Source organism: Phoxinus phoxinus (genome assembly GCF_949152265.1).
Source record: "Phoxinus phoxinus genome assembly, chromosome: 3".
NCBI lineage: Eukaryota > Metazoa > Chordata > Actinopteri > Cypriniformes > Leuciscidae > Phoxinus > Phoxinus phoxinus.
Window position 1 is genome coordinate 35,977,818 of NC_136878.1, and position 25,441 is coordinate 36,003,258.

Sequence of the window (25,441 nt, forward strand, 5' to 3'; positions counted from 1 at the left end):
TATTTCTTCATTATGATATACAAGCAAGTTTGACAACACACCACCTAAACAAAAACATTGAAACACATTGTAATTGACCGTTCGCAAAACCCCGCCCTCGAACGGTTCTCGTCCAATCCTAGCTCAGCAACTGTAACTAAGGAGAAGGACCTCCGTCAAACATTCCGATTTCAGCAAGATAGTGAAACGATGCGCCTATGGCAGTGAGGTCTGCACGGGCTTAAAACTTGCTGTATTTTATGATTGCTTGCAACTATTATAAAAAAAAATAGGCTACATGTACAAACACCGTTTCACTACGGCACTGCGGTCCCTCATTAGTCAGCAAACAAGAGAAAAAAAAAGAGAAAGAGCACGGACTTACGAAACTTTGATGTGGTTGAACAGGTACACAGTCACAAATTCCTCTGGAACTCAAACATTAAACTTCAAAACAAAGTTCGCGCAGTTGCACAACTATTTACACAAATATATCCTTCTCAGTCAGCTACGAGTTATGAATGAAGAGAACAGCATCGAGAGTTGATGGTTTCAGCGCGTCCTCTGATTGCAGTGTTGTGACTGAAATAGCGCGCGCGGGAGCACATGCGCAAAACAGTTTTGTAAAATGATATATGATCAAATAAAAATGATTGATATATAATTTTACAAAACTGTTTTGTGCATTTGCTCCCGTGCGCTATTCTGTCTATACTTTCTGTCGTGCCCTGGAGGATATGTCTGCTGCATTACTCCAAAACCAATCACTTAATGTATGGATCTCAACCCAGCCATGGCTATGGTTCTCAATTGTTTGACGGGCGTAGTAACAATAACTAAGAGGCGTGGCTTTTGCGAACGGTCAATTGTCTTTCAGCCCTGTCATTTCGTCATTTGGTGCTTTGTGATTTTTGTACCCTCGGTGTGCATGCTTGTAGGCTATGATCCATTTTTTGTCTTTACTTCCACATGTTGTATAAATGTTGCTGTAATTATACCACCAGGAGGCACTGCAGAGCATAGCAACAGACCCTGGCCTGTACCAGATGCTGCCAAGGTTTAGTACCTTCATCTCCGAGGGCGTGAGTACATTCATGGACCACTTATATCTGCTACAACTGCTTTATTAGCCAGTGTAAAATGGCTGAAACCAGTAAAATAGGTGGTATATTAAACTCTTAGCTCTCTCATGCAAATACACGCATAAAATTAGGCCACTTTTTATTTTGATTTAAGTGTTAGTTCAGGCCCAGATCCAGAATCAAATCACTGAGGCTGCTTTTGAAATGAGTGAAGGTTGTCTTCTAAAACAGATGTAATGTGTTATTAAGGCTACTAAGCGCCACTATAACAAGAATAGCAATGTACAATTAGAAATTTGCAAGGTTACAATATTTACAGATATTTATTTAAGTAATGAAGTCATTACTTAAATAATTGCAACACCATTTCAAAAACATTGTATAGGCTTGAACGTGCTGCTGGCTTATTAGCAAATACTTGTCATCATAAAATATTGACCATTTTTCTATTTATCTATTAGTCTACATTTAAATGTTTTTGTCCTGTCCATTGTTATAGTTATCACTGTGATAATCATTGCAATTTTGAGAGTGAATCCCGCTTTTAAATATATATGTAATTCCCGAAACTTTGCAGTGTGTATGTGACTTGCTTTTCATGCTGCTAAGAGAACCAATATTTGTATTAAAAGTATGAATAATTAATAACTATATATAGAAGGTGTATATACAGTACTCGGCATAAATTAGTACAATGAGTACCCCTCTGAAATGTAACTAATTCGGCAGTTACTCTTTACATAAAAGACATATTACGGTTCTTTGAATATATAATGTTCCAGCAAGTCTGCTTGATTAATTACCAAAGAAGCATGTCAATATTAATCAGGAAAATAAGATTTTCTTATCACAGTGATAAAATGTTGTAGCAAAAATGTATTTGAAATGAGAACCTCCTGAAAGTTTCTATATTTATTTATATAAATAAAACTAAATAAAATCTGTCTGGTGCAAGCTAAAGGCACAGTATGTAAGATTTTTGGATTAAAAAAAACCCACTAAAACAATGTTATAGATTTTGTTGACCTGTGTACTTACATTATCCTAAATGTTTTCAACAATCACTGTGTTTACGTGCATCCTCATATTGCGATTATGGCAAAATTGCGATTAAACTTTACCTCATGTAAACGTAATACTTCAATCAAACCATTACGATTAAGCTCACAATCGCAATAACCATATTCGCATTAAACTATGTGGAGTATGCCGATTTTAATTGCAATAAACAGGCATGTAAACACCTTAATCTCATTATTACCTCTCTGACCAAAGTGCGCATGTGCTCCGTTCTACATCGATGCCGTGTGTTGTTCCAACAACTTGTTGAATTAACTCCGTGACATTATATTGAATTTTTCTCTTCTCCAAATCGACCAAAATCTGTCGACACAACTTGCTGTGCAGTCTCTGCTCCGTATTTTCATCCAGACAGCACAAAGAACACGACGGCAGTGTGGGCAAACCCAACATTGCGATGTTCATCACGGCGCCGAATAATATTCAGTACGTCCATAAAAATGTATTTTGAATTTGATATGAGTAGATTAAACAATGCATACTGTATGCCTATCTGAGTGTGGTATAACCATACTTGATAGCGAATAATGAAAATTGCATGTAACTGGAGTGAAGAGTTCTGCTCTTGTCATGTAAACATCTTACTGCGATTAGTTAGTAGTTCAACTAAAAAAATTTATTCAGTCATTAATTACTCACTCATCATGTCGTTCCAAACCGTAAGACCTTCGTTCATCTTCGGAACACAAATTAAGATATTTTTTTATGAAATCTGAAAGCTTTCTGTCCCTCCATTTCCCTTCATGCTGTCAATGGAGGGACAGAAAGCTCTCAGATTTCATCAAAAATATCTTCATTTGTGTTCCAAAGATGAACGAAGATCTTATGGGTTTGGAACAACATGAGGGTGAGTAATTAATGACAGAATTTAAATATTTGGGTGAACTAACCCTTTAAGACCTTACTCTGATTATTAGTCAGTACTGATACCTTACTCAATGGGTCTCATTCACTAAGCATGCATATGCACAAATCTGTGCCTGAAATGTGCGTACAAACGATTTTAAGAACATATCACGATTCACCAAAACTTTCGTAAATTAATAATTAATTTGCATGACATAAGTATTTGATCACCTATCAACCAGTAAGAATTCCGGCTCTCACAGACCTGTTAGTTTTTCTTTAAGAAGCCCTCCTCCACTCATTACTAGGGGTGGGAAAAAAAATCGATATTGCAATATATTGTTGTGCTCTCTGTCGCTTTCGATATTTTATTACAACACAAAATGATTAATTTACCCGTTGTCTGTGTCACTGTCACTACCCAATATCTACCATTCTGTTTGCGGGGGGCGCTGTTCGAGTAAATAGGGGTAAAGTGGCGCAAACAGCGGCCGGTGAAGAACAAAAGTAAAAGCGGGCGTACACGGTGCGAGTTTGGACACTCGGGAGGTCGTGAGATATTGCACACATTACGAGTCAGTTAAACTGATAATCACGTCAAAGCAGCTGGTACACGGCACGACTGTCCTGCACAATTTTTATCCCGAGCCGGCGGCAATCACGTGAGCATTCTCGCTAAACACAGAGACCGGAGCTTTCAATGTTGCAGGCAATAGCTACAGATAGAAAAATGACAGAATGTGTGTGCAAGTGATTTGTTGAAAAGCTGAGAACAGTAGCCATTCCGTTCATAAAAAAAAACAAGAGAGAGAGACAGAGAGAGTGTGTGTGTGTGTGTGTGTGTGTGTGTGTGTGTGTGTGTGTGTGTGTGTGTGTGTGTGACAGTGTATGCGCACGCTGTATGGTTGCTGCCACTGAGGTATAGCCCCATATGGATATCGTCAAGGCAGTGAGTTATTATGCAAATGCATATTTCTTTGTACAATGTTGGAAATGTTGGCATTAATAAATGCATAAAATTTCCTTATTTCCTTATTCCTTCTATTTCTTTTCAGTCACATATATCGTGATATATCGTTGATGAAATTTCTTCCAATATATTGAATATCGTAGATATCGCGAATCGTGATATTATCATATCGTGGACCACATATCGCCACAGAATTGAATCGTGAGGTACCTGTATCGTCCCACCCCTACTCATTACCTGTATTAACTGCACCTGTTTGAACTCGTTACCTGTATAAAAGACACCTGTCCACACACTCAATCAAACAGACTCTAACCTCTTCACAATGGCCAAGACCAGAGAGCTGTGTAAGGACATCAGGGATAAAATTGTAGACCTGCACAAGGCTGGGATGGGCTACAGGACAATAGGCAATCAGTTTGGTGAGAAGGCAACAACTGTTGGCGCAATTATTAGAAAATGGAAGAAGTTCAAGATGATGGTCAATCTCCCTCGGTCTGGGGCACCATGCACAATCTCACCTCGTGGGGCATCAATAATCATGAGGAAGGTGAGGGATCAGCCCAGAACTACACGGCAGGACCTGGTCAATGACCTGAAGAGAGCTGGGACCACAGTCTTGTGTACTTTTACCTCACACAGACATGCACTGAAAAGTTTTATGTTCTAACCGAAGTCAGAAAGATGGAGAGACTCAAGAAGAAGTGACAACATGTAGACAACATTTCTGAATGGTTAGTTGGTGAATTTATGTAGCTTATGTGTAGTTATCTTCTAGTCATTGATAAGCTTCTGTCTTGATAATCTATAAATTGCGTTCCCGGGGGTGGGGTTTATGTAAATTTTAGGATTGGTGATGTCACTAGCCCGGGTAAAATGTTGTGTAGTCCCTACCAGCCGTTTGTTGTAGTCTTTAAACATTTCTTTAAAAGAAAATATCTCCCTTTGCTTTGAACTTTGAACTTTAAGCGTTGTAACTTTGCAACAGCAACATTACACACTAACTAAAGTTAGAAAAGTGAAATCATATTCAACCATCCCTTTAATTTTTGTTGTATAAAAGTAATTCATTTAGTTAATTTATCTACAAGGCCACTCTGGAGTAAACAGTGATGTCATCGTCCAGCTCAGTTTAGTTCTCATACAATGGTGTCAATGCAGGGAGATCAATAATATTGTTGAATATTATTCAATTTTAAATTAATTTTATCTAGAACTGGCATGAAGCTGGCAGAAACCAATCTTTAAAAAAATTAAATAAAACCCCAGCTTTAACTTAAGTTAATTCCTTAATTGATTTACATGAAATTTAAAATATTAAGATTCATCAATAATAAAACCACTACTTTCTACCATTACCTCTATTTTCCACTGCATGGTACGGCTCGGTACAGCTCAGTACTGGTCGTTGCGGCGCGGAACGGTTCGGCTCGCTTTTCCACTGCGTGGTACGACTCGGCACGGCTCGGTTCGCTTTAGCTCGGTTTGCTTTTCCACTGCAGTTAATAGGGCTAAGTACTGCTTCAAGGTGGGTGGGATTATAGACTGATCGTTATAGTTTATACGCTCCTCGGCAACCAACAAGAGGAACGTCTGCACTTCGTCCACTGACCACGATTCAGCCATTTCTTTTTATGGATTTTTTTTTGGATTTTTTTTTTTTTCAAGCAAGTAGTTTAAAAACTGTTGGCTTTTTAAATCTAGCGGGTTTGGTGTCTCGTGTCGCGCAAATATAATGACGCTGGTAGGGATGATTCTGTCTGACCAATCAGTGATCTGCAGTGTTTTCACGTCACATTTTGGTATCGGTACGGTACTCTTGGAAACTCAACAGAGGGTGTACCATTTAAAGCGAGCCGTACCGTACCATGCAGTGGAAAAGCGCCACAAAGTGAGCCGTACCGAGCCGAGCCGTACCGTACCATGCAGTGGAAAAGCGCCAAAGCGTGCCATACCGAACCGTGCCGTGCCATGCAGTGGAAAAGCGCCATATTACAGTACACTGTAAAGTGCTAACCAATAATAGATTTGCTGCTTGTTTCTTTGAATTAGAAAAAACAAACAAACATGGCTTTAGTTTTATTAGCATGGAAAAGCTTTATTAGCTTTTTTTACACAACACGGAAAGCAGACTGTAATAAAGACAGAAATTGAAGTAATTTGGGTGCACTACAATAAACCACTGTCATCATCATAAAAATGAAAACTAGCATTCCTAATGTTAAATTCAAGATTATAATTATAAATAATAAAAAGTATAGGCCCCAGAACAGACCTCTGAGGAACACCCCAGGTAATCAGTAAAGGTGCAGATGAGTGACCTTCCATTGTGTCCTGTCCATTAAATAAATTTCAAACCAGGATAAAGGGTTATTAGACATTCCTATTAATTTGAGCCTAGATTCCAATATGCTGAAATGAACAGTGTCAAATGCCTTAGATAAAACAACAAAGTTCTGCACAATGATAGTGTTGGAAACTCGGAAGCGAAGACCAGGAGACTTGGTTGTATCTTCAGCAGGATTCTTACACGAGCTGTCGGTAGCTGCAGTCATCAAGTCTAACTAAGGCAGTGGACATTGTAGTTTATATACCTTACAAGGGGGAGGGATTACATAGAGGTGGCAATATGACACTTAAAAGTTAATTCTTGTAACCTGTGATCATTACAGGCACATAGCACATGCTCTGTGTTGATTTTCTGTAATTGCATGCTGACGCAGAAACAAAAATGCTATTAGGGTCCGTGAAGTTCTTACGGATAATGGTCTTTTCTGGTTGGAACTGTCATTTTCTTGTGAGAGGCGTGAGTCTCAACTTCCCTGACTATATAGCGGATGAAACCCTTCCCTGGCAAAGCAGAGGATAAACTACTGTTAACACACTGTAGCTGTTGTTAAAAGAATACTTCACCTCTGGAAAGATGAATGTGTATTTAAAATGGGTCGTTTATGTAGAAGAAATGTGAAATTATTTTTGAATTTGGAGCCTTCTAGACTGAGAAAAGCCAGAAAATGTATTTTTGGCTTATGGGGATGAAAGACAACAACTCCCAGAATGCACTTGCTTCGCTGCCCTAGGAGGCCACTCCCAAGCCACGCCGGTAAGAGATCGCAGTAAACAACAAGGCTATGCTACTAGTGAGTCTATGTGAGTCTGCCCGGTATTTTGATGTCGCCCAAAATGTCCAGGATTCGGCTTTTGCGTTCTACAGTCGCCATCCATTATGTTCACTGTGGCGAGCAGGACGAGACTGACGGCCACGGGAGAACAGCGGAGGCCGGTGGCGTGATTGCTGATGAGACGCACCGGTCTCGTATCTCTCACGGAGGAGTGGGAATTTTCTTAGCAATGCTAAAACGCACATCAACCGATCACTTGTTTAGCATTCATGTAAACACTATATTCAGATTCACCAATCGAAATGAATTCAGTTAGATTGAAACAAAAGGTGTATGTGTAAACAATGAATAGCGACTGCAGAAAGCAAAAGCCGAATCCCGGACATTTTGGACGATCTCGACGGCTGGACATGTCCGGGAAAAAGAGGATGGAACCCCTACTACTCAGCTTTCTCCACAGAATAAGAACCTGTTAGCTTCCAAATAAAAGATGGCTGACACTATTTGTACATTCTGTGAGTGAGATCCCATAGCCTGACTACGTCAGACTTCCTACTTCCGCTGATTTCATTTCGCTCCTGTTGTTAGTCTGAGATAGCAGCCTATCTTTCAGTTTTCCAGCGGCCTTCGGACGGCCGGGCCAATCAACGAACAGAGGGCGGGCTGAGAGCCGTGACGCAGACGCTAAGCGCCGAGTTTTACATACATTGTAGGTAAGAGAAATCGAAAACCGAAACGGCCGCGGAAATGGGAAACGAGACACGGGATGCAATTCGCTCTGTTATGGAGAACCAGTGCCGCCGCTCCCACCACGCGCATCACGCGCAGTGCTGATACCCGCGAATTAGTTCAAATCTCCGGAATCTAGAGCGATCGCGCCCGCGAGACAGAGACTGCGCTCCAAACCTCGTAGCGCGTGCACGGCAGAGAGGGAGAGAGAGCAAGAGACCGCGCGCGTGCCTCATGAAGCTTCTCGGGGTAGAGGGTATCATAAAGGAATTATGCTTAGGGCACCAAAATGGCTAGCAGCGGCACTGGCTGTGTTTAAAAGATCTATCTAATCTTAAATTTGAGAGTTGGCTACAAATATTTTCTTGTTTCACTCTGTTAAAAATAAGTTTAGAGGCCGTGATTGTACCGTGGATGCGTAGATTAACTTCGCATAATCTGCAAAAGTCGTTTACAGCCATGTTCCCTCCGGTATTTCGCTCGCATCATCATGTGTTTACAGTGGAAGTTCGATCATAGATTTGAGTTCGATGCATAATGTACAGGTTCGATGCGGCTGTACAGGTGCATAACATACGTCCTAACTAAACTTATCTGATTGGCTTACGGGTAACCAATGATTTTAAACTTCAGACAAGCGCCCCCTAGCGAGAGACAAAACACTTCTCTATTATGCCATTCCAGACTCTGTCTACGAAGCAAAGTGAAGTAGCAGAGTCTGGTATTACCAGGCTTAGAGATCCCACCCTCTATGGGCGAGTTGAAAACATGCGGAACAGCACCTTCTACTGGCTGTAGTTTTAAGCCTCTGGCCAAAAAATCCTCATATGACGCAATATGACGATTTTTGCATCATATGAGGATTTTTTCCAGACTAAAAATACATAAATCTCATCTCAGGGGGATTTGAGGCAGGGGGAAGCACGGTAATTCGAAAATAATACTGGCTTTCTACTGATACAAAGCTTAATGCTAAATCCTGAAGTATCCCTTTAACCTTCCCTGGTTGAACAGAGGACAAATCTTATCTGACTACACAGAGGATAAACGAATATTAACATGTAATGCTAATCTTCCCTGCCTGAACAGAGGATAACTTTCTTCTCTAAAAGAAAACTTTAGAGGATAACTTAGTTAACCAAACCCTACAGCTGTCTGTTAACTCTTCTCTGATGGCACAGAGGTTAACAAATTTGTACTGGTCTTAAATGTTCTTTTGGATAGTGGCACTCACCAACCCTTGGTTGTACAGAAAGATTCAGTCTGGAATGCAGTCAGATCTTTGTTGAGCTTGAAGTTTCAATCTGGATACAGGTGATTAGCTCTATCCGGGTCACGGCGCCAAAACTTTTGGAAACTCAAAGCGAAGACCTGGAGACTTGGTTCAGCAGGATTCTTTATTGAGGACTTCACTGTGCGTCACTGTAGTCATCCACGTCTAACTAAGGCAGTGGACATTGTAGTTTATATACATAGAGGTGTAAATGAAGTACAGGAGTCAGCATTACCTGATCTCATCAGCATAACAGTGTCATTCAAATGCATAGATGCTAATCCAATCAGCCTAACTATTCAACGACTGGGCCAGAGGCTCCCAGAGCAATTAAAGACAAAGGGTGAGAGTCTCAGTAATCTGACTAATTTAACTTACAATAGAGAGAACATGACTGGCAGGAATCTATTGCTGGACACTCTGCATAACCTTAAATGCTAAACACAATGTACAGAACTTTCTCAGTTTATATACTATTGTATTATAACCTAAATTAAACATTTTAAAAAGAACAAAATATCAAACTAAGTGGCATATGCAAACAGATTTTAAAGTACAAATACAATATTTTTGTCATAACTTTTAACCAACTAATAGCCTTTAAGTGTCTCAAAGTCAATTATGTAATTTTTAGACCTTAATTGCAGCTGTAGTTGTGCATGTTTTTTTTTAACCTGACTGATTGTTATAAAATGTGTTCTTTTAAATATGAAGGCAATTTTTCACTAATAAGAGTTTCAAAAACCTTTGACAAAATATTGTCAAAAGTCTGCCTATAGTTATCCATGTTTGTGGCATATCTTCCTTTTAACAATGGAATAACAAAGGCAGATTTCCTGATTTTTGGAATGTAAAGAGCTGAATAAGTTTCATGTAGGAACAAGCACTCACCAGTGATCGGGTCCAATTTACATGCCCGGAAATCAGATCCCAATCAGATCCAGTCACAAGCGACAAGCCTTGAGGTAGAGACCTGCGCGGGACACAATTTTCAGTCCCGCTCCCGCAGTGTTCAGTCCTGCTCCCGCCCGCTCCCGCAAAGATTTGTAATTTTTAGTCCCGCTCCCGCCCGCATCTGTGATATTATGTCCCGCTCCCGCCCGCAAATTCCCGCAAGATGGCAGGCATGATGGATGTTCACTTTCTGTCTCATGAAAGGTCTTGGAAAAAAAATGCGTGCGCTCATAATTCCTTTCCAATACTTGGTAACGTATTTATTGCTAAGCCATATGTTCAACCATACATTACAAAACAAGAAATAGGCCTCCGTAACAATAAAGATAAACATAAATCGGCCCAAATTCCAATAGGCTTAATTAACGTGTAACACAAAAACAGCCTAGATAAAATAAAATAAAAATAAAAATAAATAAAAAGTAAAAAAATAACAGCCTTAGGTATGGCCTACACATAGGAACATTTGTAAAACGGATCATTCTTATAGCCTTGACTATAGACTATATAACAGGCCAGTTAAACATTTAAAATGTGATCACAAAACACGAAACGGTCCCATATTACGAATAGCATAATCACAATAGGCTAACCAAAAAATATAAAATCAATTCGATTAGGTAATATTATTATCTATCTAATATATATAATTAAATATTAGCCTAGATAATGTTTTGGTCACATTATAAGCTAGCCATGAACATTCGAAAAAAAATTAAAACGATTTGGGCTTTGAGCCTCAGTGCAGGTGTTAAACTGAAAATAGCCTGGGCCTACCTTTTAATAATAATAATAATAATATTAATAAAAATAAAAACTCAGCAGGTCGCTACCAGCATGTGTAGCCTAAATGAAAATGATCAAAATAAAGGTAAAAAAAGCAGCTGCTCCTTAGGCAATCGGGTTCTTTGAATAGGCTAACCATGAAGGAAAAGTAGGTCGTTTACTGATGAGGGCTTCAGCACACTGCGTCTTTGCTCCAGTATGCGACCACAAATGCTGAAAGCCCGTTCGGACGGTGCGCTGGAGGCTGGGACACATCGTCCATGCTGTCTATTTTGAACTTGAAGCTTGCCGGGAAGGAATTGTCTCTAAACAAGTGTGCGTGAGATTAGGCCCCGCCCTACCCCAAACGCCAACATCCACAAGTTTAGGCTGTTTAAAACTTTTTTATTGCTGCCAAACATAATCTCCCTCACAACTACAAATTATGTACGCTACTTTAATCATTTATATATTTTACTTTACACTCATATTTAATTTGCCTGAGTGCAGCGTATCATCCCGCCCGCCCGCACCCGCAAGTGCACCTCCATCATCCCGCCCGCTCCCGCAATGACCTTTCAAAATTTGTCCCGCGCCGCACTGTTTTGCGTCGCGACCCGCGGTTCCCGTGGGACTCCCGCGGGAGTGCAGACCTCTACCTTGAGGGTGCTCTTGCTTTCATTTGAGGGTGTTTAGCTCCTGTAGAATCAGGCCTGTGTTCGTTCCTCTATATGGGTGTCACAGGAGTAAGTGTGTTCTGTTTCTCTTTTTCAGGTGCGTGTAAATGTTGTTCAGAATAACCTGGCTTTGCTGATATACTTGATGAGGATGGTGAAGGCTTTAATGGACAATCCCACACTATATTTAGAGAAATATGTGAGTTATTCACACACTACATACTAACAATAACATACACATATTTACTTCCCTTATGAAAAGCTACTTTTTTTAAAGGGGTCATTTGTTTTTTAACAAACCCCCGACCTTTAGAATTAAGACCGTTGATTTGTTGTGCTGCTATACCCCTAAGGCTTCCATGTAAAGATGTTTTCTGGTTGGCTGACTTCTTTGGATGTGCAATAATGTTATTTTTGGACTAGAAAAGGACATTTTTTGTTTTTAATCTTACTGTATGTTTTCATAGTACTAACTGTTTTATCTAAAAGATTCAAGGCAAATGCTATTTTTCTTAATGTGACTGCTTTAATAGAAACTCCCTTTGTTTTCTGCTGTCTTTCAGCTCCATGAATTGATCCCGGCAGTGGTGACGTGTATTGTCAGTAAGCAGTTATGTTTGAGGCCTGATGTGGACAATCACTGGGCTTTGCGAGACTTTGCTGCTCGGCTGATGGCTCAGAGCTGCAAGACATTCAGCACAACCACCAACAACATTCAGTCTCGTATCACCAAGACATTTACTAAGGTAGTAGTGTGGCTGGTGTGTTTACAAACTATTATTTGTTTTATCCAATTGAAACAAATACACCTGACAAGCAAAAACACAGAAATTAGTCTAAAGCCCCTTTTACACAGAGATTCCGGAAAATACACGGATAATGTGTCCCAGGATCGTTTGATTTTTGGTTCATTCACACCGCCAGTGATTTTCCGGAATCTGTGAGTACGTTCACACTAGGGCTTGTATAGACTAGTCGAGTAGTCGAGAGATCGACTACTTCCACCAGTAGTCTGCGCTGTCGGAAACAATCGACTACTCGAGCGTGCATTAACCATAAATTAATTTAAAATGGCGAACAGACACCACACATCAGATGTGTGAAAGTATTTTGTCAGATGACAAAAATATCGTAATTTGCCAACTCTGTAAGGGGTCGTTCACATATCGCGTCTAAAAACATGTGGAAAGCTCGGCTGCGTTGCTGTCTCCTTCTTTCCACAAGTGCTTGCACTCCCATGGCGTCTGTCGTTGCTATGCAACCATGAACTGTGTTCTCCATGATGACGAAGTATCAGCAAAGGATTAATTGATTTCTAGCCCTTGCATTATCTTTACTACTAGATATATATTTCTGGAGATGAGAAATAAAAACCCGCCCTGTACAGCTATGATCAGCTGTTTGGCCGAGCTTTCGATGTTGTTACAGAAAGGCCGAAGGTGATCGGTTGGTTTTTGTCACATGACCTGCAGTGCGCTTGCGGCATTCTGAAAAGTTGAGATGTTTTCATCTCGCCGAGGCAATCGGTGCGCCTGGAAAAACTAGCGCACCGCGCTTGCTACGCGCCTACATTTGAAATAACGAACTTGAGCGTGCAAAAGACGCGACATGTGAACGGCCCCTAAAAGCGGACATTACATCTGAAATGAAAGGCAAGAATGGCTATTTATTTGGCTTTACTCTGTTACATGAAAATGAAAATATGTAATGTCATAATTATAATGTTTTGAGAGTTTACATTACATACAGAGTGCATTAGGCTATAAATTAATAAGTATTTATTGATGATAACTATTTCATGTCGAGTAACTCGAGTATTGTTTTGATAAGAAATCGACTAGCAGAAATCAGTAGTCGTGCAACCCCTAGTTCACACACATCCTGTAAAGATCCCGTAAAGCAGTGTTAATTTCGTTGACGAATCATTTTCGTCATTATTTTCGTCAACAACTTTTTTTCACAGACGAAAACGAGACGATAACTAAATAAAAACGTAATTTTAAATGACGACAACAATGACAAAAATGTATTGACATTTTCGTCAACGAATAAATACTAGACGGAAATGTTAGGGAGGGACGATTGGGGAAGAGATCCAGTCAGAACTGATTTGCGTTTGTGGTAGATGCGCACATTTGAATTGTAATAACGTGCTGATCTACCGGAAGCACACGAGTTGGCATGCGCTTGATGCATGTCTCATAAATCGTTCAAAAATGTAAACGTCTGGGAGAAAGAGAAGAGCAGACATATGGTTAGATCTGAATAAGAGTGATGATCCGAAAGAGAGCTTTATTCTGTATGTTTTTCTTTGCGAACACACACACACGACCCAAAGTGTGCGGCCTTGCACACAGACAGCTATACAGCGCGCTGCGCGCAAGGACTGAATTGAGCTCTCTTTCGCGTCTGAATGGACAAATACACACAACATTATGTCTAAATGTCTGTTTTGGAGAGTATTCACGTAAGCTCTGTCGGTTATGTCTTTACAGAACGTACAGTTGTGAGAATATCGGATGTGCATGAGCAGTAGGGCAGCAGAATTAATCGAATTTTAATCACAACCACAATTTTGGCTTCCCACGATCAAATTCGCGTGATCGTGCGATATTTAAAATGCGTCATTCCGTTCATAGAATGCTCCGTATTAAAGTTTTTTTTTTTTTTTTTTTGCAAAGCCAATCTAGCGCTCCGTAAACCACTGTCTGATCACGTGACTCCATGAGCCAATAATCAGAGTTGTTCCCTGCACCGCACAGCTTAGTTTCTAGATGTAGACTGAGGCACCGGACTGGACAAAAGCGAAGCGAACTGGGCGAGAGAGACGCGAGCAATAGTGCGCGAGAGAGACCGAGTGTGTCTGCGCGCAAGCGATAGTGCGCAAGAGACTTCAAATAACAAGAGACTTTTCAAATAACAATGAATTTTATTCACGGACATCGGGATGTTGTCTTGTCAGTGAAATTATGGTACCACGAGAGCTGTGGAGAGGATAATGGCATCTGTGAGGAAGATGGTTATGTCTGCAAAGACTGCCTTTGAAGAAAATGCAGCAAAAGATCTAACTAGCCTGACTAGGCCATGTGACGGTATAGTTACAGGAAATGTGTTTTTGTGTTTTGTTTTGTTTTTTTGTCAAAGATGTTATAATCTTTAACAAAATGTTTGACATTATTTGACAAGCATACGCACATACATGCACACAAAAGACAAGTCTCGCGCAGTCGGATAATAGGTAATAATAATTATAACAGAAGATAATATATCTAGTCTATCCTAATATTAATTATAAATACAATGTATATAAAATATAAACATATTTGTACATTAGCAGGAAATGTAGCACAATATGGATGTGAAAGAAGTTATAATTAGCCTATGTGACAATACAATTTGTTTTGGTTAATATCAACAAAAAATCGTGATAATTAATCGTGATCTCAATATTGATCAAAATAATAATTTTGGCCATAATCGTGCAGCCCTAATCAGCAGTGCAATTGGATCTGCACACTCGGTCTTAAAGTGACAGTGCGTATTATAAACCTAATGCACTTAATATTGATCCAGAATCCAGAATCGGTCTGTCTTCGCCGGCCAAAGATGGTCAGCGCAGACCACAACGATCTGCCCAGGTCTGTCGGTCCTGGGCCAGCCCCATCCAATTGTGTCCCAGATCTTGTCGTAGCGAGTCGCGCCATCGTGTTGCAGGGCGTCCACGTGGCCGCTTGATGTCGATCGGCAACCAGATGGTGACTTCGCGCGTCCATCTTTCGTCCGTCCGCCGCATCAGGTGCCCGGCCCAGCGCTTCTTGGCCTTGTTGGCCAGGTCCACCGCGTCGGCCACCCTGGTCATGGCCCGCAGCTGCTCGTTGCGGACGTGGTCGATCTGTTGGACCCCGATCATGCGGCGCTCGATTGCGCGTTCAGTCACGGCCAGCTTTAGCCGGTCGGCCGCCGTCGTTGTCCAGGTCTCGGCCCCATAGAGCATGGCCGGCAGGACGGTGCTGTTGAATAGGGCGGCCCTGATGTCTGGGTCAATGGCTCTGTTGGTGGCCGTCTCGGCAATTGAGCCAAAGCTGACCCAGGCTGCTCGGCGTCGTCGTGCCAGTTCTCGGCCAATCTTGTGGTCGGTGGTCAGCTCCTGGCCCAAGTAGATATAGCTGTCTACTTGCTGGAGCTGATACTGGCCGACATGAAGGGTAGTGTCGGCCACCTGGTCGTTGCACATCCACTTAGTTTTGGCCAGATTGATTTTGAGGCCAACCCGGGCGCCAGCCTGATTGAGCTGGTCGAGCCGCTTCTGTACATCGACCGCCGAACAGCCTATCAGCACGATGTCATCGGCAAAGCGCAGGTGATTGAGCCAGCGGCCGTTGATCTTGATGCCGACCTCGTCCCAATTGAGCTGCCGGAAAATTTGCTCGAGGCAGGCGGTGAAAAGCTTGGGAGAGATGGTGTCTCCCTGCTTGACCCCGCGGCCGACCTCGATGTTAAGCGGCCGGTCGAACAGGGTGATGGTGGTGGCGCAGTTGCGGTTCAGCTCCTGCAGCAGGGCCACGTGCTCATCACGTATTGATATTGATCAAACAACAAAATAAAAAGAGAAAAGCATTCACTGCTCTTTAATAAGGATTAATTATATTTAATTTATACAAATAAATATATCTGCTTGAAAGAATAAAGAATGATGTATGTAAGTTAAAGACTGCATAATCATTCATTGAAGAAAAAAAAGACTGTTCTACTTTAGGAGAAGTTTAAGATATTATTTTGTCACAGTGCTAAATCTGTGTCTGTATTGCATGTTCAAACTTTAATTTTTTTTTATATTAACAGGTTAATAGATGTTTTCTATGGGAATATATAATGGATTTGGAAATTTTAGAGAAATTCTAAATTAATGCATTACAATTTAACTAAACCCATTCGATTTTAGTCGACTAAATCTACTGTAGATTTAGTCGACTAAAATCGTATTGTATTTCGTCGACTAAAACTAGACTAAAACTAAAACAATTCAGGTGACTAAAATATGACTAAAACTAAAATGGCACTTTAGTCAAAAGACTATGACTAAAACTAAATCAAAATTTGCTGTCAAAATTAACACTGCCGTAAAGACACGTGACGTCAGGATTTGATAACTCCTGTCAGATGTCAGTTCTGCTGATAACTCCTCTTCGTCATTTCTACACAAAGACAAGTCTATACTCCCCAGTAGCGCCACTTGGTTTGCCGAGTAGCTCGTTCGTTGTAGAATAGGTTAAAGGTTGTAGAAAGGTATCACTACATCACACCACTTACGGCATTGGTCCTAGCTTTTGTTCACACAGGGCGCATTCCGGGACTAACCCCGACAATGTTACTAGGTCCCCATCCCGGCATCAATCCTGGGACGTGTTTGCGTTCACACAGAAGGCAGTCTAGCAACTGTACGACAATTTACCGGGATCAACGCACTGTGTGAAAGGGATTTAAGAAAACTTAAATTGTCCATAATTTTTATATGACTTTCTCTAATTGTCAGGCATTGTTGGATGATCGGACTCAGTGGACAACTCGTTATGGCTGCATTGCTGGACTTGCTGAACTTGGGCATGACGTGAGTTTCCTTCATTCACTGTCTACTATAACCATATTTAATGCTTTGGAAGCACATTTATACTTAATATATGTCATTTTTCTTCTGGTCTTAGATGCTAATTGGTCAGCATCAAAAATATTTATCTGAAATACCCAATATAGTAAACGCTGGTTCAGCATATTACTGAACAGCACTCATTAAGCCCAACTGTGCCTCTATTATGCTATTTTAAAGGTTCTTAATTAGTTTTGGAGGTCTCCTACAATATGTTTACATGGATCCAAGGTCAAAAAACACTTTAATTTTCTCATAATATACATAGTACAACACCTTATTTCTACGAACGATTGCGTTGGTTCAAAAAGCATTATCAGGGCACTTTAGCTTTAGTTTAGATGTCAAGATTGACACTTAATGAATAATGAATTTGCTTACTATGCCTTATTGTTTTACTAAGCATTAAAGGGATACTCCACCGTTTTCTCATATTAAACTATGTTATTCCCTTAACTAAGACGAGTTGATACATACCTCTCTCGTCTCAGTGCGTGCACTTAATCGCTCGGCGCGCCGCGACACTTTGATAGCACTTAGCTTAGCCCAGTTCATTCAATAGGTGCCAAGCAGAGAAGCTACCAAACACCTCCACGTTTTCCCTATTTAAATACAGTTAATCAAGTATTGTAATTCGACCTAGGATGGTGACGCAAAACAAAACGTTGCGCTTTTCTAAGCGTGTAAAATGGATAACTATATTGTATGGCGGAATACCATAGCAAGTGCTTGGGAGCACTTCGACTTGGCGCAGTAATATCTTCACTCGTGAAAAATCCTCTCACCGGCCCCCGCTCCCTCTCCCAAAAGATATTACTGCGCCAAGTCGAAGTGCTCCCAGGCACTTGCTATGGTATTCCGCCATACAAACACTGAAGGTGTTTTCGGTATGATTAAGGCCCGACGGTGTCTGGTCTTGTCTAAAAATGCTACTGTGCACAATCACATGCATATATATATAAAACCCGCTTTGGCTGGTTATTTTTCCCATACTAATAGTCCCGACGGTGTCTGGGTTTATTAGTATATTATGTTGGTTTTATTACTGACACATATATATTATTTTAGACCCGACGGTCGGTCTGTTATATATACAGTGCTGGTCAGAATGATTTGACGGCTGTAAAAAATAAATCTGCATTGTTAATCCTTTTGATATTATATTTTAAAAATTTGCAAAAATCTAACCTTTCATTGAAGTAAAATAATTGAAAGTGGGGTAAAAATAACGTTATGAAATAAATGTTTTTCTCCAAAACACGTTGGGAACAATTATTTGCCCCCCTCTTATTAAATATCTTTGCAACTTTTTTTTTTTTTTTTCATCTGACCATAGAACCCGTCCCGTTTGAAGTTCCAGTAGTGTCAGGTACTTTTCAAACGTTCTATGGACAGATGAAACAAACAAAAAATTGCTTTTTTGGCAGCAAACGCTTCAGATGGGTTTGGTGCACACAAGGATAAAAAAGTACCCCATGTGTAAAATGAAATACTCTGTCAGGTGTTCTCCAAACTCATCAGGCATTATAGGAGAAAACTCAAATCTGTTATCTTGGGAAAAGGAGGTTGCAAACATTTAATAAAAGGGGGCAAATAATTGTTCCCAACGTGTTTTGGAGAAAAACATTTATTTCATGTCAAGTCAAGTCATCTTCATTTATATAGCGCTTTTAACAATGTAGATTTTTTTTAAAAAGCTGCTTAACAGAGATAAACGTATAATTTAAGGTAACAGATTGTTTTGGCTTTATAGCGGTTCTTGAATAATGTTATTTTCCAGCTAAAGTTAGTTTTGATTGATTCACTTCCGTCGAAAGGATAATTTGTTATTAAATTAGGGGCCGCTAAGACGACACCGTTCTCTCTACACAGCCTTTAACCCTCTGGAGTCTAAGGTGTTTTTGGGGTCCTTGAGATGTTTTGACATGACCTGATATTTGTATTTTTTTCAGTTGCTTATAAACATATTAATGGCAAAGGTGTAATTACACTCTATTTAGCACGAACATGACTATCATAATATGTGAGCAACATGTATGTACATGTTTGCATTTTTGAGAGAATATTATTTATGCGTGGTTATTCAAAAAACTCAAACTTAAATGTTCTGATATAAGACCACAAACGACCAACTTCACATATTCCCACAATACTTTTGACTAATGGATCTTGTCGGCTAGAGTATTTACTTCAAAATGATCTGAAAATCATCCGGGCTAATCGTTCACATTAAACAATAGATTGATTTAAATTTTGTAAGACACTTTTTGTTTGGAAAGGCAATATGCAGGTGGGCGTGAATGATCCAACAAGGTCATGAATAATGTCCTCATTCACACCTGGAGACAAAGAAGACCTGCTAATGCTGCATACTAATGAGCCTTTCACTGAGTGTGTCACTGAGCCACACAGAATGCAAAGAATGCAAAGACAACACACACACACACACATATATATATATATATATATATATATACACATACACACACACATCTACAGAATTGGTTCAGAGTTGGAAACATCTTGAAAAAAAAGTGTATTTTTCCACAAACTGTGTAGGCCTATGCTTGCAAATTGTATAATATCCAAGGTAAACATTTCTAGTAATTGTGCAGTTAATTCTCATTTGTATTTTCAGAAAGTTTTGGATTATGTAGGCTATCCTCTCCCCAAATTTGTCACTAATAAAACACAAAAATAATTTAAAGAGAAGGCTTATATTGACCTTTTAAGATTTTGTTTGCACCTTGGAAATTAGGTTTTGATGTGGCAGTAAAAGCTTTATAATTTATCCAAAACGAAATGTTGTCTTTCATATTTCGTCTGTAATATCGTCTTTTATAATATAGCCTATATTAGGGCATAAATGTTAATTTGCAGTTTAAAATGTTGCTTATACAAAGACATTTTATTTCAACGTATTCAGTCGATTTTTACTCATCTCAGTAGGCAATAGATATTTCATTCACACACAGACACGCGAGCTGTAACGTAAGTAAACAAACGCATGCACATGCGCCGTGCATTTATTCAAACACAGAAACGCGATTCAAATTTAAACAGTCTTTTGCGGATTACAGACACCAGTTCATATCGCGATTAGAACAAAGCACTTACTGATGATCTGCAGCTGGATCCGTTGTTCGGCTACTCCAGCACGTTTGAGGTAAAATTTCCAGGATAATCACGATATTATTAGCAGAGCTATTCCTCACAGCGAGTGTGTTGTCCAGCTGTTGTGGGCGTTGACTGGTTTGCATGTGTTGCTCCAGATAATCTGCGTTTGAATAGCGCGCGCTCTCGATGGGCGTGTCACATTAGCGGAGTAATGAGGTGCCAGAACGATAATGAGCACAGCTGATCTCTCGCTCTTTTTATATAGATTACATAAACAGAGAATATTTGTTTTAGATTTGAATTAGATAATTTAAAACTACACACTTAAATGATTATAGAGATATATAGCTCATGTCTGAGTGAATAGTATTCGCTGAGTTTTGTTTGAGTTTAGAGAAGTGCTTCAGAAAAAAAGTTCACGGAGACGGAGAGGCATAAAGCACTCCCTGTTTACTTTCTTTATTTTACAAAAGCACAATGTTTTATTTCGATTGTAAGTGGACACATAAAAAAGTAGACATTTAACAGCTTATTTTTTCATATTTCTTAAGTCTGTATGACCAAAACCGACTGAGTATTTTAGGTCTATTTTGCTGCTATGTAAAAAAAAACGAGCAAAACGCGCCCACGCGTTTGCCGACCTCAGGGGGTTAAACGCGAACCTGTGATAAACACTGATGGCGCTCACGTGCGCATCAAGAATTAATTCTATAATTATGTGCGTTTGAATATGTGCGCATGTTTGTAATTCTCTACAAACCAAGCCTAAACAAACTACTTGTCCTGCCTATAAATTTGATACAGAATTTTATTTTATTTTATCACTACGGGGGAGATACGCGAAATTTCCAGAATGCTTTATCTGTAGAGTGATAGAGGGATCCTCCATAGGGAGAGGCTAGTTGGCACTTCAGCACTGCGTTGTCATCGGGTCCAGGCGAAGGTCCTTCGTCAGATCTGGATACGGCCTGGATCCGGCAGGCTGCGGGAAAACCTCGGGATAAACAAAGACACTAAAATTAGCGTTGATGCCATTCTTCTTATGATGTAACGAGTACATCAGGATTTAAGGGAAGTGTTCCCATTTTGGCCATTTCATAATGGCCCTCATTTATCAATCTTGCGTCGAAACGGGCGTATGTTGGCGTAAGATTATGCTTACACTCCTCTCACCGCCTGATTTATGAGCTGTGCGTACCTTTGAAATTCAGGTGTACGCAATACCTGCCTCTTGATAAATGCCGCGGCTGAAAACGATCGTCATTAGATTAACACACCCCTATGTATTCACGTCTCCGCCCCCCCGACGCCCTCATTTTACGCCATGGACACACGGAATACGGCAAAGAGGAGAAACCTCTCCGGTGGAAATCCAGTTTAAATCGCTGGTTGGTTGAGCAAATTACCTATCACAATGCATTATTTTACAGCACGTGTTTTGAAACTGTTAGCGTTGAATTTCGCATGACGTCACATGTAATGGGGTGTATAATAGTGATGATGATGTGAATAATTGCATGACAATTTGTAATATTCTTCTTATTAGTATTATGATTTTGATTATTAATGACGCTTATTGTTATTTAGAAGAAGAATGTCTTTGTTATTATTATTATTTGTATTATTATTATTATTATTTAAAAGAAGAAGAATGTCATTTTAATTTTGTCAGTCTGAATTATTTTTTGGTCATTGAAAGCCTTTCATTACTGAACCCAGTCCGTGCGCGCCTGCCGGGCTTAACTCACAAAAGTAAACTGAAGTTTATAATTTCTATTTTTTTTTTTTTTTTACATGGGTCATAATATATAATATCTTTAGTTTGTCAGTGCGTTTTGTGGTGTTAGGAATTGTTTTTCTGCGCATTTCAGCACTAACTCAAAACGTGCGTACATATACACCACCTCCTGAGCTGGCGCAGGATTTGAGCGTGCCGTACACCAACGTCCATATGGTGGTTGAGGAGATTCCCCCCTTCTATGTAAAGCGCTTTGAGTGTCCAGAAAAGTGCTATATAAATGTAATGAATTATTATTATTATTATTATATTGATAAATCGCAAAGTCACCGTGGTTTTGGGTGTACACCAGGTGTACGCTGGAAATTTGGTGTACGCACTTTTCATAAATGAGGGCCAATGTGATTTTTCCCCCCACTTTCAATTCTTTTACTTCAATGAAAGGTTAGATTTTTGCAAATGTTTTAAATATAATATCAAAAGGATTAACAATGTAGATTTATTTTTTACAGCCACCTTTGATCATATTTACCAAGGGGGCAAATCATTCTGACCAGCACTGTATATACTGGGTTTTCTGGCTTGTTTTGTGAGCTCAGGGGTCCTGAGTTACAGTGGCAACCAGTTACTTATGGTGCAGCGTTTTGCCGTTCGAAAGTGACCGTTCGAAAGGGACCGTTCGAAAGGGACCGTTCGAAAGGGAACTACTCAGTTACTATCGTAACCTCAGTTCCCTGAGAGAGGGAACGAGTATTGCGTAGCCGGCCACACTATAGTAACCTGGAGAGTTGTCGCTTCTGTCGTTAAACCTGCTATAATGGCGAATTCGGGGGACTATTATAGGCTAAGGCCACGCCCCCTTGGAGGGCTCTGACATGTAATGACGTAGGGCTAGCTCATTGGTCCACGTCAGAGGCGCCCGCACCATTGAATGTGCAGTTGCTGGAGAAAAACATTTATTTCATGTCAAGTCAAGTCATCTTCATTTATATAGTGCTTTTAACAGATGAGCGAGCCAGATGCTCAATGTGCTAGCTGTGCAGCTGCAAATGCGTTTTACATATAAGCTTCAGTAAATCGAGGAAAAGGAGTTTCTCCACTGCGTATAGCAACGCAATACTCGTTCCCTATCTCAGGGAACTGAGGTTACGATAGTAACCTAGTAGTTTTGCTATGGTTTTCTATGTACTTCTATGGACCTTTACTCTGCTATAGTTAATTTAATGCCAGAAATGTCCAGGGTGATTTTGTGTGTGGCCGAATTTCAACACTGTTGCATAGAAGTCGAAGTGATGTGCAGGTCTTAAAATGTTTTGGTAAGGTCTTAAAAAATATTACATTGGAAGTGCTGATACCTGCATTACCCTGTATAAGTTTTTCAGTAAACTATTTTGAATCACTTCAGTCAGTGTGCTGGGGTCTCATTTATAAAACTGTGCGTAGGATCCTTACTAAAAGTGTACGTGCGCTCGAAAGGCAAAAATGGCGTACGCAAAAAAATATTCAGATTTATAAAAGCGTGCGTACGCCAGAACCTGCGCAGAATTCACTTTGTAAATCCCAGTCAGCGGAAGATTGTGCGCACATGCGTCTCCTCCCTGAAATAACCATATATGGAGCTTACAACGCCTAGTTTTACTATGCATATCCTCATCTGCATATCATTTGCATATGGTTATTCATCCACGTGATAACGGTACAAGACATTAGGGAAAATCTGAAATACGGATGTGCTGTCACATTACATTAATAAAAATCATTTAGTAGCCTATCCTTGCCTTGTTTTTGAATAAATAAATCAAATAGTGTAAAATACTTTTCAGAGAAAGTTTTTCTCAATCTTTTCCACTGACCAAATAGTAGGCTATTTTTAATTGATTTATATTTCTAATGGAAACAGATAGACCTTGTTGTGCATTATATTTGCACAATCTTCTATTATCATGATAAGCAATCTCTGTAGTTAAAACATTAGGCTAAAACACAGCATGCCAAAGGAAAAGTGTTCAAAAGCATTGCATCCACAACAAATATTTATAGGCTATTTATATATATATTTTAACTTTTCAGTAAATTTCATGTAGGCCTAGTTTAAGTGTTTAACTCCATTAATGAGAATGTCATATTTAATCTGAATGTTTATATCAGAAATAAAACATAGTTTAAATCATTGTTTTATATAAACTGTAGCCTATTTATGATAAGGACTCATAATGAAGATTTACAGTTTTACTTCATCTGCCGTTAGATATGCACATGCGTCAGTTTCACTAAACGGCCCAACGCGCTCGCTGGCGCGGACATTTAAGGTGTGGATATTTGCTTCAAGTGATAGGCTTGGTGAGTCAAATTATATTTGAATTATATTTCTGTATGTATATATATAATTAATTCGAATAATCGAATAATTTCGATTTTCTGTCTAAAAGTGACCAAAAAGACATTTAACTCCAGCTCACCATCGGTGTCGCCAATTCCCTTTGTTTCCAGAATGTGCGTACGCACGGTTCAAAGTTTGCTTAAAGGTGCGCACATTCTCCCGTCAAGTTTGTTTTTTATAGATCACAACCTTTGCGTGGGAACTGGTGTACGTACGTTTCCAGCCCCGTTTTGTGCGTACGCACGCTTTATAAATGAGACCCCTGATCATTCATCGAGAGTAAACTTAAGTCTTTTACTTTTCATGTAGGTGATAAAGACATTGATCATCCCTCGACTGTCTGTAGAGGGTGCTCGTATTAAAGCTGTGATGGATGGGCCAGTGGTATCTAACATTGATAAGATTGGAGCAGATCATGTCCAGAGTCTGTTACTTGTAAGTACCTTACAACAACACGGTCAGTCATTCTGATGAGCAGTAGTTCTAGTTCTGGTGCTGCCAAGTTTGTTCATATTACTGTTGTTATTTATGCAAATAAATTTACATTTTAACCCCTTACACTCTGTAGGTATTTTTAATGATTTCATATTTTTATTGTTCATACTTGAAATAATGACTATTAGAAAGTATGTATGAAAGATCATTAAAAAAAAGCCATTCACAATCATGTCAATTGTACCTGAAAAAATGTTGTGTTGATAGCTCAAAGCAATAAAAAGTTGTGGCATTTGGAGCCATGGTCGCCTTTTTATCAGAAGTCCAAAAACTTCTCCAAATAAGTGATCTGATTGTTGTAAGAACTGCTTGCACTTGTAAACACAACAAACCAAAACAATACTATTATGTAGAATAAATAAATTATAAAATCTTGGTGGATGACAGATGATCTTCCAGTGCTGTCTGTCTACCTCAATATTGTGTACTCCTATTCTATGACGCATGGGAAATATTAGACCTGTCAATCTGAGCAACCAAGCGTTGCTGATTGGTCTCTACATCATCCCTACCCACTATATCCTAGACCAAGTTTACATTAGCCCCTTTCACACAGAGATTCCGGAAAATACACGGATAATGTGACCCGG

At 39.7% G+C, this 25,441-nt stretch overlaps 1 protein-coding gene across 1 annotated transcript in view; it reads left to right on the forward strand.

The window, feature by feature from the left end:
* Nucleotides 1–25,441, forward strand: part of taf6 (TAF6 RNA polymerase II, TATA box binding protein (TBP)-associated factor) — a 74,560-nt gene that overhangs the window by 23,673 nt on the left and 25,446 nt on the right. Inside the window, exons 8-12 of the mRNA XM_079605928.1 lie at nt 984–1,061; nt 11,575–11,676; nt 12,041–12,223; nt 17,011–17,085; nt 24,666–24,791. Of these exons, the coding sequence (XP_079462054.1) occupies nt 984–1,061; nt 11,575–11,676; nt 12,041–12,223; nt 17,011–17,085; nt 24,666–24,791 (564 nt within the window). The remainder of the gene's footprint in view (nt 1–983; nt 1,062–11,574; nt 11,677–12,040; nt 12,224–17,010; nt 17,086–24,665; nt 24,792–25,441) is intronic.